Source organism: Ochotona princeps, chromosome 8 (genome assembly GCF_030435755.1).
Source record: "Ochotona princeps isolate mOchPri1 chromosome 8, mOchPri1.hap1, whole genome shotgun sequence".
In the NCBI taxonomy this organism is placed as follows: Eukaryota; Metazoa; Chordata; class Mammalia; order Lagomorpha; family Ochotonidae; genus Ochotona; species Ochotona princeps.
This window is the reverse complement of record NC_080839.1, coordinates 31,823,774-31,845,331: the sequence shown is the minus strand read 5'-3', so window position 1 is coordinate 31,845,331 and position 21,558 is coordinate 31,823,774. Positions and strand designations below refer to the sequence as shown.

General features: G+C 42.4%; 1 protein-coding gene across 2 annotated transcripts in view; it reads right to left on the bottom strand.

The window, feature by feature from the left end:
• EML6 (EMAP like 6) overlaps positions 1 to 21,558 on the bottom strand; it is a 261,608-nt gene that overhangs the window by 100,255 nt on the left and 139,795 nt on the right. For both annotated transcript variants that reach the window (XR_009245955.1, XM_058667790.1), the window contains exons 7-13: positions 19,949 to 20,150; positions 17,364 to 17,501; positions 14,906 to 15,162; positions 9,763 to 9,975; positions 4,353 to 4,520; positions 3,395 to 3,501; positions 630 to 748 (exon numbers count right to left, since the gene is read on the bottom strand). Coding sequence is in view for 1 of the 2 variants with exons in the window: in XM_058667790.1 (XP_058523773.1) it covers positions 630 to 748; positions 3,395 to 3,501; positions 4,353 to 4,520; positions 9,763 to 9,975; positions 14,906 to 15,162; positions 17,364 to 17,501; positions 19,949 to 20,150 (1,204 nt within the window). In the remaining variant the exon portion in view is untranslated. The remainder of the gene's footprint in view (positions 1 to 629; positions 749 to 3,394; positions 3,502 to 4,352; positions 4,521 to 9,762; positions 9,976 to 14,905; positions 15,163 to 17,363; positions 17,502 to 19,948; positions 20,151 to 21,558) is intronic.

The window sequence follows — 21,558 nt, the reverse complement described above, 5'->3', positions numbered from 1 at the left end:
AGAGGACAAAGGAGGAAGTGAGCTGGAGAGAAGGGAGGAAGTGAGCTGGAGAGGAGAAGGGAGGAAGTGAGCTGGAGAGGAGAAGGGAGGAAGTGAGCTGGAGAGGACAAAGGAGGAAGTGAGCTGGAGAGGAGAAGGGAGGAAGTGAGCTGGAGAGGAGAAGGGAGGAAGTGAGCTGGAGAGGAGAAGGGAGGAAGTGAGCTGGAGAGGACAAAGGAGGAAGTGAGCTGGAGAGAAGGGAGGAAGTGAGCTGGAGAGAAGGGAGGAAGTGAGCTGGAGAGGAGAAGGGAGGAAGTGAGCTGGAGAGGAGAAGGGAGGAAGTGAGCTGGAGAGGAGAAGGGAGGAAGTGAGCTGGAGAGAAGGGAGGAAGTGAGCTGGAGAGAAGGGAGGAAGTGAGCTGGAGAGGACAAAGGAGGAAGTGAGCTGGAGAGAAGTGACAGCAAGAAAAGTAGCCGCTGTCCGCAAATGGAGTTGAGTGACTCAAGCGACTGTGGCACTGTGACAGTCACAGGCCAGCCATGGAGCAAGGGGCCAGGGTGCAAGTCGAAGGGGGTGCCAGCCTGTAGTGAGGTCTCCACAGGGGGTCCTGTAGAGACCAGAGGAAGATGCACCCGAGCCGCAGGACTCACCCGTGTATGAACTGGAGCTTCAGGCTGTCCTCAGGAGCCTTTTCTCGTTTGAGGAAGGGCACTGCGTGGTTTTTCTCTTTGCTTTGTTGCTTTAGCTGAGGTAGATCTTCTTTGTAAACCTTAAAGCACAACACAGGCATTTAGTGAAGCCACTTTATCCCCGCTTTCCAGGCGTCAGTGTCCCAGGACTCTTGGAAAGCCCCAAACTGCTTCCCCACACTGTTCTTGCAGAAATACAATCCAAGAATACTTTCTCCTAACAAAATTGATATGGAAAAATTTTTAATCATTTATCTTCTTCACTAATTTATATCCAGAAATTATGATGTTGGTATGTTAGTAAGCAGTTATCGAAATGATTGACAAAGCAGAAATCTCATATTTCTTCTAAGAAGCTATGTCCTGATCCTTCTTAGTAATGACCTTCCTTTAATGGCCTCATGCATTTTCACAGGTAAGACAAGACACAGAGCACAGCTCACTTGATCTAACCTTGGACCTAAAGAGAATATTCCCTACAACTTAAATACATGAAACAACCAGTGTTATTTACCCTGTACCTACGCTCCCATACTGAGAAATGTCATTTTAACACAATGAAATCAAAATACAATCTATCAGCGGTTTCTCATCTTTAAGGTAGAAAGCATGTTTTAAATTTTTGGTTGAGAGACAGACCAGCCTATTATCCGCTGGTTCACTCAAATGTTTGCAGTGATGGGCGGGGCCTGGCTGAGCTGGAGTCCAAGCCAGGAACCAAAGCCAGGAGCCAGCAGCCTAATCCAGGTCTATGGAACTACTTGGAACTACCACTGCTGCCTCCTGGGGCCTGCCATGGCAGGAGGCAGGGCCAGAGCGAAACATCTGTTCCCAAACAAAAGTCACTACTTGATCAGACTCTACTGCTAAAAAGAAAATCATGACTTTATTTACAATCCTTATTTGGAATTTGACCAGAAATTATTTGAAAAATGAAGGTCAAAGTACACCTGACGCCTATTTTAACTCTGCAACTGACCAAATGAAAATCACAACTATGGCTCTGAATTCCTATTTTCACCAGCTCCTCAATGATTTATTTCCGAGCATCCAACTCTGTGGTATCGCTATTGGTGACTTTAAACCTCCTAATTTCTGTGGGCACCCAAATCCCATCTGCAGAAAGGGAAGATTCGCTGCTTGGGAATCACTGTCAACCAGTAACATAGGTAAGGAACTGGAAAGATGATATTGGAGAGGATTTGTCTTCCTCCTGCTTCCAGGATTTTTCTTTACTAACATTTTGAAAAAAAATCCAACTAATGAAAATGTCCCTTTCCCCCAAATCCTGCCTAAGTTTCATTTCTCTTTCATGTTAGGGCACATTAGTTATGTGATATGCACACGTTAATAACTTCCTTTCAAATCCTCTTATTTAAGTCATTATATTATACAACCTGTTTTATCAGTACATAGTCAAGCTAATTCAGTTGTGAAGTCTACATAGCTAAGAGACGGACTGCAATTCTACCAATCCAATCTTTGCAACACTCAGTGACGATTATGGCCTGAAAAACTGTAAGAACCTGAGAAGTAGTAAATCCAGTGCTTAGAGGTAAAGCTCATAGTGCAGAGAGCGCTCTTTGTAGAGAAATCCAGACCAACACTTGAAAAACAAAGAGAAAAAAAAAATCCGCATTTTGGTAGTTCATTCCCTGAATTCCCATAACAACTGTGATTGGCCCAGAGTGAAGCCAGGAGTCAAGAGCTCAGGCTGGCTCTCCCATGTTGTGGCAGGAACCTAATTACTTAAGCACTGACTGATGGGAAGCCGGGAACAGGAGCCAGAGTGAGGCATTGAACTGCCAGGGTTCCACTTCAGCATGAGCAGCGTCCAAACTTCTATTCCCCACGCCCACACCATCATTCTTGATACTTCAGTGATGAAAAAACGGGCAAACCAGTTCACCTCTCGGGGTTACCATGGGGCTGGGTCTGTCTTGCACAAAGCATGAGATCTGGCCCACAGACATTGCTCAGGCGTATGTGGCACGTCTCCATGAGCAACACTGACAGCTGACATGTCAAATCTGATATCCATTCAGTCCATGTGTATGTGCAGAACCTATTTTTATGCCTTTGTTAAATGACAAGGAAGCAGGCAAGGCCCCACTGTTATCAACTAAGAAGGCAGTTGGTCTAGATTCCTCACAAGTAAAGGACTAGTTTAGCATTTCTTAATGTCAAAATAAACCTTCACCTTCCAAAAACATTTGAATGCAAATGATCAACCTTTCTGTTACAGATAATATCTTACCAGAGAGACAAATGCACATGATACTGGGTCAATTATTTTAATTAAATAGCCAACAGTCAGCATAAGTTAGAGAAATCAGGATAACAGCTCCCCTGCAAATCCTTCTTGCAAAGTACCCTTCCTGCAAAGCAAATACTCTTTCATGGTCTGCTAAGAAAATGAGAAAACCCCAGAGCTCATCTGTTCATTTTTTATGAAAAAAAAATTAAAATTTTAGGTGCTAACTAGGGAAGCAAGAAGTCCACATGGGTTCAGTTTCTAATGAATGATATGATCCAGTGAACACTTTATTTTTCAAACTGTACTTAAAGGCACAAGTAGGCAATTTTCCTTATCTGTGCATTTGTTTCCTTATAACCATTTCCTTGTATTTCCCTTCTGATTAACTTTTAGCTATTTTCATGCAGTGTCCAAACTAGTGCGATCCCAGTTCTGGGTTAAGCATTTTTGTTGTTCTCTGCTTACTGACCTGGCGATCATAATTGATTTGAGTTTCCTGTTCAATATCAGAGTCCAACTCGGGCACATCAGATAAATCTGAATCGGATTCTTCACTGTAGGAATCAGTGCCTCCTTCTGCAGAAACACAACCCGTAAGAAACCAGCAAAAATCCTGACTGAGTAGCTGCAATATTAAAATATTCTATCCATTACAGTGAGACAAGAACAGAGTACCACATCATGGCTTTCATTTAATATTGATTCTTAAAACAGCTTTTCTCTGTCATCTTTTGGCTAAGCTCAACTCACTCCTCTATCCTATTCAGGAGCATTATCAAACTAGGGTAACTTCCCTTGGGGCAGTATGCACATTAACCCACACCTTATTAGATCCTTATGTTTTAAACTTGGCTTGGATTAATGTAAAAGTGGTGTGAAGGGTGCAAAAGGCAACCCAACCAGTCCTGTTGGTAAAGCCCCCTATAGTCTTTGTGCCCAGCAGTAATTGCCAAGGTCAAAGCCTCTGCGGCAGCCTTCCCGATAAACTCGGTTATCTCAAGAGTGTTTTGATTTTATTATTGGCTTCATTCCTTCTGGCATCGCAATGCATTTAAAAACAAAAGAAGTCCGTGTTCACTGAACCAGAACACACGGGCCCCATTATGGTGTGTTCTTTGAACTTCACTCCAGAGACAGATTTCCTTCAATCAGCCTCAAGAGGTTAAAAAACCCAAGCTTTCATGCGGTCCTCAAAGGCTGATTCTTCACAAAGCTTTCAATCTTTAGCTTGCACATGGTAAAAAGCAAAAGTCTTTCAAGTGAATTATTCAATTGACCTATACAGATCTCCAAAAGGTGCTTTTCTAAAATGTTCAAAATTTATGACAGGGAATCAGGTTTTGAAAATTTGCTGGAGCTATTGACCTCCAGAAGACATGTTAAAACAATCCTTGGAATGTTTATTGAAAACGGATGACTTGTTTTACCCTGCGGGGTGCTTTCCAGCATGCCGTTGCTGACACCTTCTGGAATAAACCTCCACTGGAACACGGAATGGTCGGCCCCACCAGTGCTCAACACCCACTGGAAGTCATGGGACCAGCGGACATTTGTGACATGTGCAGAATGGCCCACGTACTTCCTAAATTTGGCTCCTAAAAAAAAGTTTTTGAAGAGAATATTAGCTACACAAAATATACTTAAAAGATACTTAAAAAAAAACTTTAAAAAATCACATTCCCATTCATGCTGCGAAGTCAAATCTTGAAACATATTACAAAGTAATTGTCTTCCAACAGCACAAGAAATACAAGTAACAAACACTTAAAGGATGTCTCAATTGTTCCAATATGCATGAAGCCAAAAATGGGCCTAAAAATGTAGCCCTGTAGCTCAAGAGATTTCTAAATCTGTTCCAAGTAATGCTTACTGCTTTGCTGACAAAAATGCACTTCGTACACATTCTTACGAAAATGTAAGGTACAACAGGCAGTGCTTTGCAATAAAGTAATCCTGCTAAAATATAGGTCAAAATTACTATTTGCAATTGAGAGAGTTAATTTTTTTTTAATCTTAAATTGCTTGTTTTACTCAGTAGAAACTACCTCCAGGCAACAAACATGAAGAGCTCTTTGAAGCTGTGTCTTTGGTTGAACCACTGCAGTCATGTCTCTGGAGTGTACTTAGCAAACAGCCCCATGCAGGCAGCCCGGCGAACAGGCCCAACCCTCACACATGCATGGGAGACTCCAAGAGGCCATTCAAGCACCCCCACTCCCTCAAACTCACTTCTCCCTCTGACAATTCCCCTTCATGAAACCCCTTAATAAGAAAGAACATCTGTTCAACTATTCCATGTTTAAAAAAAAAAAAAAAAAACCTCTCCTCCACTGGAGAGCTAATGGCTTAAATGTGCAAGGGTAAAATAACCATCACAAGCCCGTTCTTGAGAACCTGCTCAACTCCTATGCCATAAGCTTCCTACACAGATGAAGGGGATGCTGCTGCCCAAGGAAAAGCAGCACTGGGTCCCAAAGGCCACCTCGTTTATTACAAATTTACCTGGGTCAGTTTGCATGATTAAGTCCAACAGATTTAAGTCGGACCCCTAAGAAATGCTAGTTGACCACAATTCAGGAACTGGGGAGTAGGGAATACCTTTCCCGTATTTCTGTAGATCTTGAAAAGTTGGCCTATCCTTTGCTATCATCTTTATGCCATCCACATTCATCCTGTCTTTTTTTTTTCAGATGGGTTTCAAAGGATGCCTAGGAATGCTTTATAGGAATTGCAATACACAAGTAAAGGAGTGACATGGAAGAAGTTACAGAAAGCTCTGCAGAGCCTCCTGGCCCTCTTGGCTGACTTTCCACACGCCATGCTGTAGGGGCTGGTGCAGTCTATGCAGAGGTTCACAGGAAAGTGCCAAGGCCTCCTGCCAAGAGCCATGGCAGTGAGAGAAGGCAGAAGATCCTCTGCTGTCAGTCTGGCCTTCTAGCGACTAGGGTCCCCTCTCTGAGACCTTGAACTAGCATCACCCAGCTAAGCTGCTCAGGAATCCCCGACCTTTAGATGTCGTGGGATTATAAATGTCTTGTCATTGAAGACACTTCATTTGGGGAATAATCTGCCATACAGCAGTAGGCAACAAATACAACTATGGCAGGCTGGAATAAAAACCAACAAAATGTACTCAGTCTCAGGGAAGGGGGACATCTAACCTGCGGGCCGCCTAAGGCCTGTGCAATGCTCGGATCTGGTCCCTCCAAGGCAATCTAGGTGGGTCACAAAAGTCAATACAGTTATAGTAGGCTCATTTTGAAGTTAATTTTGCATGGCCTGTGAATGACATTATAAATATTCAAATGGCCCTAGGCAGAACAAAGGTTCCCCACTCTTGATCTGGGTTCATATCTCGGATCTTTTTTCTGTCCGCTCTTTTCCCTGGCTGACTCTGTTCTAGGCACATTGGCTCCCTTGCCGTTGCCCAAGCCTGCCAGACACGCCCTGTCCCCAGGCCTTTACATCAGCAGTTCCCTTTCTCGAACCTTCTTTTCTCTGGGTCTGAAAGGCTGGCTTCCTCATCTCTTGCAGGTTTCTGGCTAAATGACACTGGAACCGCAGCTCCTGCCATGACTGCCCTAGTTAAGCAGTAATATCATGCAGCTCCCCACCAGCATTCTCTGCTCCCAGTACTTTATTTTTCTTCTCACCATCAGACGCGTTTATCACATGTATGACCCATCACTGGAACAGAAGCTCTGCAACCACAGAGATTTGTGCTTGATTTACTGATCTCTCCCCATCCTCTAGACTAGCACTTAGGTTTCACTGACGAACGAAAGGCCACCTCTTATCTCTTGCAAGACTGTCCCTGGGACACTGAGTGACAGTACAAGATATCCTTTTGTTCTCCACACCATGAGGTGGATTCAGGCCTCAATGCCTATCTTTGTTGATCTTTTGCGCCATCACTTATAGTGTGCATCTGATCTCCCACACATTAACCTCAGCCTACTGTTCTCCCTGGAGTACCAACAGCTCATGTGTCACACTCAGATGTGGTACAGGCACCTTATGAATAAAAAGAGACTGAGAAGTTTCTCTTCCCTTCACTCTTGCATCCTTAAAATGAGCACTCACAAAGACATTTTCTCATCTCTGTAAAATAGCACAAGTACCCACTCCATTGAGCTACTTGGAGTCACCTTGATAATTTCTTTCTTTTCCTCTGCTGCCCGATCCAATCCAGCAGTGAGACCACCAGCTGTACATGAAACTGCATCCTAAATTCTGCACCTCTGCTGGGACTTGTCAAACCACAGCAGCTCGCACAAAGACTCTCGCAGCCTGTCTCCAGTTGAAGCCTCCCCTCCTTTACACATCCACACAGGACCAAAGCTGTCTTTAAAACCAGCTGATCACCTCACCCCCTCGCCATTTCTCTCATTACACTTAGAGTAAGATTTCCAAGAGTGGCCACGGGGAGCATCAATGGAGGGCCCTCACCGTCCTGTCCAATCTCAGGGTCCACAGTTCTCTCCTCAACCATCATGCTCCAGTACATGGGCCTTCCTCTTTGGATACTTGGCATGCTCATCCAAACTACAGAGGTCAGCACCTTCCTCTCCAGGATTCAGTGCAAGTCTTAAAACATCCACAACATCATCCTGGATGGCCGTAGTTGTGAATGCAAAGTGTGAAGAGAATGGGAACACGCAGGTGAAGTCGAGACCCCTGACCTCTGAGCCAGGGTGGCTAGCAAGGGCATTTAAGACATGGCATGGATCCATCAACATGCTTTTAGATTTCTCCTCATGCTAGTGATGACCACACAGGATGTGGCACCAAGGAAGCTATCAATACTGAGTCTATAGATTTTAAGATCTAAAAGTCGTCCAAATGAGGGACACAAATTGGTTTGGTTAGGCAAAAACACTAGTTGCAGATACTTTCATTAAAGATAAGATACTTATGTCTAGTTACTGTGCAAAACAACATTGCATATATAATTGCAAATGTCTCAAAAGAACTTGACACAGTGAAAACATTTTTAAAAAATCACAGTAAAAACTGTAATGTGTGCTCATTGTCATTTCCTATTCATATGGCTAGTTACAAGTTCCAAATTTGTGGGATGGGGTGCAGGTACAAGTTGAGTATCATAAATCTAAATGCTTGGACACAAATTCAGATTTCATACTTTTTCACATTTTGGAATATTTACATATACATAGTGAGAAAACCTGGGGATGGGACCAACTAAGCATGACACTGATTTGTTTCATAATGCCCTATGTAAATAGCCTGAAAACAACTTCATACAATATTTAATATTTTTTTGCACAAAACATCATTTGCAAAATTTTCCATTTGCAGCATCTTGTCAACACTCACAAATTTGGGGATTTGGGAGCATTTCATATTTTGGATTGAGGATATTCAACATGTACTGGTCACTACCACACTAGATCCTAAAAAGGACAAGTTCTGCCTACTGTTATCTGCACCAACGATTCTCTTAGATTAATTCTTCCACTAGTGGTTCTGGTGTCAAAAGGACACATTTCACCATCAGTCAGTCAGAGACCTTGTACATGCCTGATCCATGGGTCTGGTTTTCATTTAAGGGTGTCCCATTATAATAGGAAGCATTACTCACCTGCTCTAACAGTCCATCTACATTTCCCTTGCTATCTCCCAGATCCAACTCGACCTTATAAGGCGCAGACACACACAGTAGATATCAGCTGCCATTAAGTTCATTTTATTTCCAAGTTCTCAGTGCAAACCAGTAGCACTGCTTCTCTTCCCAGTAACACTTTTTTCTGGATGCTGAAGCTCCCAGCCACATTCCAGCTATCTAACACACTCCCTATAAGTAAATTACTCACTTCATCAAGATACACCCTATTACTCTCCAGGCCCATTAGAGAGAGTTTGAATTAGGCACCCTGAAGTCATTTTGTGCCTCCAGTGTATCAAATTCATAGCCATTCTGTCACGTGTGGTGGCTTTGCTATGCATTTTATGTTTCATTTTGTACCATAATTGTCACTGCCAGCGAGCTGAAAATGACTTCCTGATCACATTTTTTTCAATTCTTTCATTGCTTAATTTAAAAATTGTTCATGTGAAAGAGTATTCAGGCAGCAGCATGTCCCCGCTGGCAACTTTACGAAGATCAGATTTGCAGGGAATGGTTAAGGCTCGGAAGAGCTTGGGTATAGATTTTGCCTCGACTTACACAAGAAGAGGAATATAGGGCCATTCCATGGTTTGCAGTCACATTCGACAAAACTTGAAGGAGCAGAATAATCAAAGTGACAGAATTTTAATCACAAGCAAAAACAAAATGTGAGGGCCCAGAAGGTTGCCCTCTCTCAAGTGTCTCTCTCAAATATTTCACCAGTTGTACAATTCTGGCATAAAATTAGTGCTGTGTTGAGGGGCCTATAAACTGCATTATGACCAGAAGCACTGCTTTCCCAGGTATGGTCTAATTATGTCTAAAAGGATTTCCTTTGCTTTTCCATAGATAAGTACAAGCAATTGTGAAGTGTAACAGAATTTTGATTATAAAAGCTAAGGGAATATTTATATATAATTTAAACCATGAATAGTTGACATAAATAAAACATGACTTGTTTGAGATGTGAAAAAAGCTTACAAATCATAAAATGCTAAGAATTATTCAATTTTGACTGAAGTTTGCAAACCTCAGGATGTCAGAAGTAGAAGACTTCAACACTGTCTATTCTAAACTGAAGATCACAGATGAATATATAAGATGAAATGAACCACGTGTTAGGAAAGATGAAGAAAATAGTCCTTGGCTGTATTGCAGATACAGTCTAGGGTGAATATTGATTCCAAGAGTTACTTTGTTGGTCTTACCTTTCTTGAGACAAGGAAATTTAAACAATTTAACAAGTCCAAAATCATCTCCAGACACCAGCACTGAGCTATTGTAATTTGCGTCCACAGAGTTGATGTCAGTAACCTCAGTGTATTTTGGCCAAATTCCACTCACTTCAGGGCCTTTGACACACGTCCAAGAGGCCCAGGGAATCCCCTTGATTTCTTCTTTACTTGTTAAAGGCTTCCCAGCTGAAAAACAATAAACACAGGTCTCATTTAAATAAAAAGCATATTCTAATTCACTTCGTGCATTTTTCTGATAGAGATCTAAAACACTTAAAATGTTTCTATAAATTATACACACTACTGATTTAAACATTTTTACCTAATCTGTTATTCTTTTTGTAGCAGAAGCAGAGGTTAAGCAAAGTACATGTTTAACATTGAGTTACAAGAAGAAAAACACGCTTATACATGGATTAAACTCAAGCCATTAATATTTACCTGACCTTAATTAATCAGATACAGTGAGCTTGTGCTCAAGAAAGGTAAGACCAACAGAGTAACTCTTGGAATCAATATTTACCCGAGATTGTATCAGTTTTTCATAATTTAAGGATGCCTAAAAATATTTTTTTCAAATTCAGACTCAGTAAATTAAGATCAATAACTTTGTTACTTAGAAGTCCTAGACACTGAAAACTCACGAACTGATACTCTAATCAACGCCAGGGCAAAGAATGCTGACAAACTGTGCCAGGTCCTATGTCACAGAGCAACGCCCTGTTTCTACCAGCAAGCTAGGAGGCCCATAGACAGCAAACGAGGCAGGGAGGAACAATACAGATTTGGGGACATTTCTAGTCACACACACAATGTTCAGATTCAAAATGAAGACAATTAAGCAGGAGTGGGTCTTGTGGCACAAGAGTGGGATAAGACATTGCCTTTCATCCCCAAATCCCACATTGGATTGCTGACTGGATTCTCAGCTTCTCTACTTACAATCTGGCATGGCAATGCATCTGGGTGGCAGTAGATGATGGCATAAGTATTTGGGTTCCTGCCACCCATGCTGGAGACCAGAATGCAGTTCCTGGCTCCTAGCCTTAGCACACCCCAGGCATATGGGAATGAACCAGCAAATAGAAGACAATTCACTCTCCTGCTCTCTATCACTCTGCTTTTCCAATAAATTAATCTTTTTTAGAAGATAACGGGAGTTGGGCCCGGCGGCGTGGCCTAGTGGCTAAAGTCCTTGCCTTGAAAGCCCCGGGATCCCATATGGCCACCGGGTCTAATCCCGGCAGCTCCACTTCCCATCCAGCTCCCTGCTTGTGGCCTGGGAAAGCAGTCGAGGACGGCCCAAAGCTTTGGGACCCTGCACCCACGTGGGAGACCCGGAAGAGGTTCCTGGTCCCAGCATCAGATTGGCGCGTACCGGCCCGTTGCGGCTCACTTGGGGAGTGAAACATTGGATGGAAGATCTTCCTCTCTGTCTCTCCTCCTCTCTGTATATCTGGCTTTCCAATAACAATAAAAAAATCTTTAAAAAAAAAAAAAGATAACAGGAGTTGACATTATGGTACAGTCAAATGCAACGTCAGCATCCCAAAAGGGTGTTGGTTTCCATCTTGGCTGCTTCACTTAAGATTCAGCTTCCTGCTAATATGCCTGGGAAGCAAGCAGAGGATGGTTTCTGTACTTTGGCCAATGTACCCAGATGGGAGACCCAGATGAATCTCCTGATTTCAGTATGGTCCACCAGTAAGTGTTGCAGCCATTTGGGAATGAACTGGCGGAGAGAAAACCTCTTCTCTGTGTGAATTTGCCTTTCACATAAAAATAATCCTCTAAAAACAAAACAAAACAAAAAGATCATTAAGTATGCTACCTGATACCTTACATTTAAAAACAAGCAAATATTTTCAAATAAGGAATCTGTGAGTACAGATTCCCTGATATGCTACCACTTTGTGGACTATCAAGATAGCACCCAAAAACTGTCGATTGCAACAGAATTTTACACAAAGTTCATAAAAAGACTTGGTAGAAATGCAAACTAGTACAATCACTATGGAAGTCAGTACAGAGAATGCTCAGACAACTGAGAACTGATCTATTTTATGACCTAGTCATTCTACTCCTGTGAATACAACCAAAAGAAATGAAATCTGCATTCAAGAGAATGACCTGCAACCCTATAACAGTATAATTCACAATAGCAAAGGCATGTAATGAACCCAGATGCTCATCAGCAGAGGAATGTTCAAGGAAATTATGGTACATCTATTGAACAGAATACTACTCAGCTATAAAAAAAAATGAAATCTTGAGGTCTGCTACAAAATGGTCTGACCACCTGGAAACGTTATGCTTAGTGAAGTAAGCCAAGGACACATATCATATGTTTTCTCTAAGATGACTAATACGCAAAGTACTATATACATGTATGTAAATAAATATGTGTGTATTAATATGCATGAACTATACACAGGAGACTATCATACCGGGAAGTAAAGTACTATGCAGTAGGTATGCTTACTTCTGAATAAAAGTAGGACTCGCACTGAAACTCTTAAACATATCTCTAAAATACAATACTAAGCTTTCTGTATTTGCCTACACTTACCTTGTACTAAGGGACTAAAGTACTGTGATAATACTGGGGAAAAAATGGCAGAAGGGAAAAAGGAGAGGGAGATGGATGAATCCCTATTATTATAAGTACGTGTTGTTGAAAATAGGGGGAAAAAACTAAACAGATTCTAAAACAACAAAAAAAAAAGACTACGAAACTAAAAAGTCTAACTGGAACACAGTCTGATTTAGTTTTCTTGTGTTAAAGATTATAGTTCCAGGAACTAACCTAAGAGAAAAACTTCTACTATATAAAGGTAGTTGGAACTAATCTCTGTAGACTTGCCATGAAACTAGAAATAAACCCAAATACTTACTAACTTGTTATGACAATGGTATCATCACTAAGCAGGATGCTGTTATTTCAAATGATGAAAATGTTTCCTATCTTTTCACATAAATTTATTGCACAAAATTAAGGAAAGGAAGGACACACAAAGGACACACATTTAGTAACGTAGCACTGCTGAATTTGATAGGACAGAGGTTTAACTTTGAAGCTATGTTACACATTATATAACTTTTCAGTATAAATTTAACACAAAATATAATTGGGTCAAGATTTCCCCTCACAGTGATAAATTCATTAATCAGATTATTAATTATAGTTACGATTACTATAGTAATTTATTTTTTACATTTTAGTGTTACAAATTAAATGTTACTGATTATGTCATGATTCTCATAAAACTTACACTGGGAGCCCAATGAGCACATTTCCCCAAAAATAATCACGTAACAATTTCCAATGACGAAAGAATTAAGACAGAAGACAAAAACACACAAACTCCCAGTGATTCAGAACCATGCTCCTGAGAGACTGCAAGACTTTGAGATGTTGTCTTGAAGCTTCACTTTTCCCAGGGCCAACTTTTCTAGTTCCGGAGGACTACACTGCTTCCTTTTTGATTCTGGCAGTCAGCCTTCCTCACGATCATGGCATCTCTAACTCTGGGCTGTAATGGGAGGGCTACTGTCTGACAAGGCAGAACTCATGGTGCACTACTTGATGTCTAACCCTGCTGCAGAACCACCTGTGCTAAGCATCGCAAGTATTTCACATTCTCAATGCTTACTTACTCAACTTTTTCAATGTTAGTGGACAGACTAGGAGCAAAGAGCAAAGAAGCAACAATAAAGAACTTGAATAAGGAACTGACCAGATGATGAGCCTCCAAACACTTGGAAGTTGGCTGGATAACTACTTCAGACTTTGTCCTCAAATTTCTTGTGAAACTTATCAAGCATGCAAAAGTATTAGTCTACAATAGTACGTGCACTACCCAAGTTCAACAAATCTTATTATTTCATTCTTATTATAACAGAATTTTACACTAAATTCCAGGAATTTTAGTTTAAAAGAAAGATAGGTTATATGAGCCAGCACTGTGGCATAGTGAATTACACTGCCATCTGCAATGCCAGCATTTCATACTGGAGTGCTGGTTTGAGTTCCAGCTGCTCCACTTTTGATCCAGCTGCCTGGTAAAGCACTGGGGAAGGCAGAAGATGGTCCAAGTACTTGTGTCCCTGTCACTCATGGGATCAGACTCCAATGCAGTTCCAGGTTCGTGGCTCTGGCCTGGCTGAGTTCAACCATCAGTACTATTTGGGAACCAACCAATAGTAAATCTTTAAAGAAAGACAGAAGATGTTAGATCATTAGAATCTACTGGATAGTTCTCCTCCATCTTGTTTTGCTCTTCTCTCTTTAGAGGTAACTAACACCCTGAGTGAGGTATTTGTCATTCCCAAGCATTTGTAACACATTTTGTCACATATGTGTGTAGTCATATCAGAGAACCTTCTTTCAAGTCCTAAAATTTTATATCAACAATCATACGCAACATATACTGCAGCTTGACGTCTGCTGAGCATAGTTTTGCAATCCATGCATGTGGGCTCAAGCGACTCGTCTATTTTAAGTTCCTTACAGTGTTCCTTCATGTGACTGCACCACGTTTAGTCAAATGTTGAAGTTACACTGCTAAATATTTAAGCAGCACATGTCACCCTGGGGCATCACTGGTGCTGCTATGGCTAACTTGGACACATGCTCCTGGCAGGGGTGTATGTGCTCTTCCTGCTGCCTCTTCTGCAATTTAACATTGCCCTACTCCTGCTGATCAAGCTAGTATAAAATTGGTACCTCACTACTGCTCCGATTATAATTTCTCTTCCTCCCACACATGCTATTGGTCATTGGAGATTAGACCATATTTCTAGCAGTTTTTATTTCCACTGATCTTTATGCAGGCTTTACATAAATTAGCTATACATCTTTTTTCCATTATAAAACTTGCAAAATATGTATGCCTATTTAATGTCTCATATTTAAATGTATTCATGGATTCGATTTTAGAATCTTTTTTAAAATTTAATGTGCTGTAATACATTAACCTTTTTAAAATCTGAGCCCTGGGGATTTTATTTCAGAAAACATTCCTTGCTCTGAGATTGTGATGACTTGCTCCTATTTTTTCGTCATGGGTTCAAAGCTCCACGTTTCACACATATTCAACGCCTACTCATGACTTACAAGGCATTTTGTAGAACAACCGTTCTCCTGCTCCATCATTTGTTTGTAAGTATTTACTATCCAAAGACCAGTCGATGTGGGTAATGAAGCTAAGGGACTTGCTGCATTCCCCGATTTTTTTATACCGCTGGGCAACAGCATAGACATCCACTGGGCCATCATTGGATCCCACTGCTAGGTAAGAGCCATCAGGAGAAAATTTCATTTCATGAATGACTTCTTTTCGGTCTTTGATGTGAACCACTTCTGTCATATCTCTGAAAGGATAAAAAGTAAAGTGATCAGTAGCCAGTGTAGACACAGAAAACCCAAGTCATGTTTTAAAATGTGAGTGGCAGAAGAAAAAAATGTTTCTAAAGGGGAAAAAATTTTCAGGTATGAAAGGATTAGCTTCTGAACTTTTTAATATAAAGAGATACTGAAATTTTATGCATATGTTAGGCAAATGAATATTAAACATGTTAAATAGTATTTTGAGCCTCTAAAGTTAAAAATAGAATTTAAGATAATCCATCTTTGCTTTAATGTTCAGCTATATATTATTTTTCCTTAAATGTTTGTTTAAAAAATTGAGACTTGTAAAATAATTTCTAAAATTATACCATGGAGAAATGTTAAATGTGCCAAGGTTAACACTAAAATAAACCCATCTTTCTTATAATTTTAGACCAAAAAAAAAAATTAGTGACTCTTAAGCTTGGTGCTTTTTGTTATCACAGATACGGGGGGGGGGGGGGGGGGAGAAAACTGGGGCCACCCACCACTGTGGCCCAGCAAGTGAAGCCATTCAGACAGCAGCATTCCACATCAGAGTGCTGGTCCAAGCCCCAATCACCCTGCTTCCAATCCAGCTTCCTGTTAATGTGCCTGGGAGGTCAGCCAAAGACGTTGCATGCACTTGGACTCCTGCTACTCATACAACAGATCTGGATGGAGTTACAAGTTCCTGGACCAGCCCTGGCTGTTGCAGCTGTATGGGGAGTAACTAGAAGATGGAAGATCTCTTTCTTTTTCTCTTTCTCTTTCTCCACCACTTTGCCTTTCAAGCAAAAAATAAAGAATTTCTGCTCACACTTGAAAGCTCAGTGAGGTGTGTTGTTTACAACAATGAATCAGCATTATGATAGACAGGTCCTCTGAACCGATAAAGAAAGCTTCATCAACCCCTAAACCATCACTGCATAAAAATACATATTTGTTTCCATATCATAATCCCTCATCCCTGCTATCACGTGTTAAAAGCATTAGCATGTATGCCAAAGTCATAGAGGAGGTGTGCGGGGATTGTTTTTCTTGGGAAAGCCATTGAAAAGCAAATGTAGTAATTAGCCATCTTTACATACATCACTAAGCAAAGAAAGAAAATGTATGTGAGACTGGTAATGAGGATTTAATGTAAACAATGCCAAGAGCATTCTTCAAAGCAATATAAAATTCTCTTTGCACAAGACATGCAGTATTTAATTTAGAGCTGCCTTTCTTTTCTGTAATCAGAAAACATGTGAACCAAGTGAATGAATACCTTCCAAAAAAATTACAAGGGTGGGTAATAAGCTTTGTCCAGTAAAAACAATACAAATGTTACAAACCAGGAAACATTCCATTACGGTACAGGACTGTGAGTGAGAGTAATCTTTCATGCAAGCTCGCCTCTACACATCTGGTGCTACTGGATGCTGCTTTTTCTTTATTCCTCTTTTCTTGGTTTACTGCAAAGCCCACAAAAATCTCTCTCTCCACACTTCTCAAAAGATTTGTTTTGGTTGCAAATACAGATTTACAGAGAGAAAATCTTTCACCCAAAAGACTGCAACAGCCAGCGCTCAATTAATCTGAAGCCAGGAGCCTCCTCTGGGTCTCCAGCTTGGGTGCAGGGTTCCAAGGCTTTGGGCCATCCTCTGCTGCTTTCCCAGGCCACCAGCAGGGAGCTGGAAGGGAAGTAGAGCACCTGAGACATAAACCGATGCCACAGAGGATCCTGGTGCTCAGAGGTACAGAATTAGCCAATTGAGCCACCATGCCAAGCCCAAAGTCCACAATCTCTTATCTGAAACAGTTAGGAAGAAATGTGCTAGGAGGATTTTTGTTATTCACTGGATCTTGGAAAGGTTTAAACACAACCTGTTATGTGACATTGCCACAGAAAGGCTAAGGCAGCACCCTGGTATTAAATACAATACTTCTGCAGACAATCATGTGACACATTATTCCTGTTGAGAGACAAACAGACCTAAAGAGTCTCAAGTCAGTTCCTGGAGTTAGGCTGTGCTGCCAATGAAGTCACCGAAGAACTCGGGACCTTGACAGCTTCAGCCTCCAGTAGGATCAGTAGTGGATGTGCATCAGTTGTATTGAGTAAACGTGTATGCCCCAAGGTCCTGCCAAGGGTTACGGCCAGGACAAGTATATTTGTAACAGAACAGCATTGCAAAATACCCTTTTCGGTATCAGCACGTGCCTGACTCGGAGAACGATGAAAGAGCCATCCTTCATCCCCAGCGCCAATTGAGACCCATCAGGGCTGAAGGCCACACTGCGCACTGCCTCCTCCATGTTGCAGCGGGCGATCAAGGCGTGGTCAGCCAGGCTCCAAAGCCTAAGAGGAGAACAAAGGGACAACCAGCCTGAGGCCCCCTCACAGGGTCCTGACCCCATCCAAGGTGGGAATGCCTGCTCATCACACTGCTGTAGGAAGACCACAGGTCATAGTGAGTTCACACCAGCCTCCAGAACAGCCTTTCTGGACAAATGGTACATGGAGCCTTCTGGAATACTCAGTGGGTCATTTCCATTGCTGGTAAAGCCAAGGAAGAAAAGTAAGATGAGCCAACATTTCTTAAGATTCTGAGCTATATAGAGTAAGGAAAATGCAAACACTACCTCACAGAGAATCTGACGGTGCCCTTTGGGACGTTAAGCTATCTTTGCTTACACCAGTGGCTGCCAACTACACCTATGGAGAGTAAGTATTTGACTAGCACTAGCACTGCCAGTTTCCCTCCGCCGCAGGTGTGTTAATGTCCCTTTAATAACTTTCATGTAAGCACATACAGATGGAGATGCATGTTCTATTCATTGGCCTCCCCAGAAAGAAAACATAGTTGAAGTGAGTCATGCCCTTCTGCAGGGTGGTTCCCAGTCTGGCTGGGTGCTCAAGGCGCTCACTCCTCCCTGCCCAGAGTCCCACTGCTCATGGGACCAGAGCCTCAGGCACTCCTGGCCAGCGACCACAGCTGCCACAGAGGCAAAGCAAAGGCCCCGGGTGCTCATGCGGACCCCCCAACCCCACAGCACCTAACTGGCTCACCTCACACTGAGGCAAACAGGGTATTCCATATGAGGTGCTACTGTGGGACCTGCTTAGTGTTAGGACCCAGGCCAGCGCTCTCTCAACACACCAATGGCAACATCTTCCAGGAGATTCGCACTTTGCCCGAGAAGGGCTCAAGCACATCATGTGGGATGCCATTTCCCTAAATGCCTCTGCTGAGTGGACAGCAACATGCACACCCCTTCCTAGGCACAGGGACGCAGCGGAGAGCAACCAGGGTGTCAGGCAGCCTGTGTGCAGAGCCCAGAGCCCAGAGCCCAGAGCCCAAGGTATTCTCTCAGTGGCTCATGCATTATTCATGGTTTGTGCTGCTTTTCTCCCAATGCTATTTCAAGCCTGGTGAAGTTTTTGCTTCAGTACATGAAGAAACCATCACGCCTCAGAAAACGGTACTATCCCTATACAGCTCCTAAGCTCATCTCTGTCAAGTAATTAGAGCTCTTATGCTTCCTAAATTCAACACTCAGCAGAGAAACACACTTGAAACTTGAGCCAAATCCCTGCTTAAAGGGGAGGGACAGAGATTGTGGCAGGCAGGGCTCCTCAGAATCAGTCCAGGCTCTAAAACACAAAGGCCACAGCCTTTCCTGGAGTTGTTTCTTCCTGGCTGAGTGCGAATCAAGCATCAAGTGCTAGAGGAACTTCTTAGCTGCTTGGGGGAAGTAGAAAGTAGAAAGGAAGACAAGACAAACGGAAAAGTGGAGACTACATAGATAGAGAAACCAAACACTCATTCATTTATGCTGAAAGACAAGGCAACTTGCATTTTTTTTCCCATCCATTTTTACATGGACACTTAGCAGAGACTAACAAACAGAAATCAGTGAGTAAACTATCTTGATGAAATCTACAAACCTCCAGGACAAGGGAGAAAACAGCAATCTAGTTCGGTTTCTAGTGTTAGCTGTCAAAATGCAAAAGCAATCATCTTAATGAATGAACTGATCACTCTCTTCCTCCAACCTTTCCTCTGGCCTATTTGTTCAGCACATCACTAGCCAAAACCAACAGAGAAGGACTGGAAATCAGAACAGTCTGTCTCCAATTTCTACATGCTATGTTCATTCCTTCACCGATCACATGGAGACCAGAGGGATCTCACTCTCTTTCATTTTACCTCCACTGAGTGCTCCTGGAGTTCCCGGAGCGCCTCAGCAAGACCCTTTGATAAAAGTACCTGTTTCCTGGGAATCGGTGATTTTTGACTGGAGGACAATGTTCTAACTCCCTTTGAGACTCCCCTTGTCCCGAACCTGCCAAAATACTAATTTGTTCGTGTGCTGAAGACCATTCTACAAATCAGAATTTACTTTCTGATGGCCAGTAAAGAGTCCCTGACTAGGTCGCACGTGGCTTGCCAAGGCAGCCCTGAAAAGGCCCCAGTGTAGCCAGGAAGGTACAAGCTCATCACAGGCCAGTGTGCTTACCTCCAGTTTTGACCTTGAGAAGCAGTGGATGACAGCCTAAATGGTTCTCATGCATTTTCACTTCTATAGCCATTTTCTTGACTTAGAACCAGAGAAACCCAAAAATGATGTTAAAGAGCCACATAGCCAATCACCCTTGAGCCAGTCTTAGCATGTGGGCAGTGTGTACTTCTGTGTTGTGGTCTATCTTTCAATAACAAGCAATTCTGAGCCAAAAAGAAAAAAAAAGTCCCTGAAACCCCAAGGAAGCTGGGGAGAGAATGGCTACTACCACCAGAGCCTTACCTGACGGAGCGGTCATCACTGCCTGTCACAGCCAGGGGCTTCTTGGGGTGCAAGGCCAGAGCCCAGAGCTCTCCTTCGCAGTGGCCCTGCAGAATCAACATCGGCTTGTCTCGCTCCCTCACAATCACTTCAAATATCTCACTGTCCTGCGTCCCTGCGAGAAGGCGATCTGCTTTCCAGCACACACTCCGGATAGAGAGGCCTGACAAAAACAAACAGGAAATGCCATTAAGCACCTAACTTTTCACCAGGCTTGCAGCAAGGGCAGCAGCTCTTCAAACCTTCTGGTGGTGCAGTGCCGACTCCACACAGCCTCCTGTGTCACTCCCTTGGGTAAGCTCCATGTTTCCCCAACCCTCAGGATGCCACAGGTGAGCGTCACAGCTCTGTCTGCCTTAGGACACCAGTGTGTTTTTATAGCAGGATGTATTGTAGCGACATCTCAAAATGAACATACGAGGAGAAACTGGTCTTCATGAAAACCTAATTCCTTTTGTAATAATTTCCTTCTAATATGCTGAGAAAAAGTTAGCCATCACCTCGATCTTTAGAAAGATAAAACTGTTAAAAGGACATTAAATGATACTACTGAATAGTTAATTGCTGCATTAGGTGTGTTTGATAAAAATCTACACTCACTGGGCCAGATAAGCAGATGTCCCATGTCCCACAGATATGCTAATACATTTTAGATTCGGTCTCAAAATACCATCAAACACCTGCCAGTGAAGATGTTATTCTGGAACAATTTGTGGAATCTTCCCTAAAAGCACAGCTCTCCCTTTAAGTCTGATCATCTTCCTGCTCATTATTTCATCCTCCCCGGAAGTCCTCACTTGATGTTTTGCTTTTGATCTCTTGATCTTCTGGCACTCTGTTTCATTCCTTATCCATTTTTACACAGTGAATGTATTTTCTTGTGGATGAGTTAGAAATTCAGAACCCATTTTCTTTTTAACGGCTTTTTTAAAATCAGGATAAAGATGTGAGAAACTTCGCAGTCCGAGCTGCGTCCCCAGCAGGCTTCACTTCTTTGGCAACGACATTTCCGGAAACACAGGGTCCAGGCACTATTCGGGATTCGTGTCTGATTGACTGGATGCCCAATGCAGCGGCCCCTTTCTCCCCATGGACCAGTCTCACTGCCCTGAGTATACAGACTGCAATTGCAGGGTCCAACAATCCTCTCTGAAGTAAAAGGAGATACTCAGAATGAATTTACTTTCAACGTTAGTGAAAAGATCTATGAAATAGCACTATCAAAATATTTTTAAATATAAAATTCTAAGAACACCTTGTTATCAAGTGAGAAGTTCAAGCTGAGTTTTTAGGACAGGAAAGCTCTCCTATGAGCTACATTAACAAAGGACACTTGTCATTATACATAACACCAACGAGCGTGAATGCCAACAAGACCCTGGGTGGTACTGATGTGTTCGGGTAGGCAGGCCTTTCTCAAGGGTAGAGGTTATACATCTTTAGAGGGAGGGGGTTAGATAGGACTCTTTAACTCAATTTTGCTGGGAACCTGAAATTACTCTGAAAAATATCTACATGGTGTGGTATGTAGCCACCGGCAACACCTGCATCCCACATGGATGTGTCCCAGC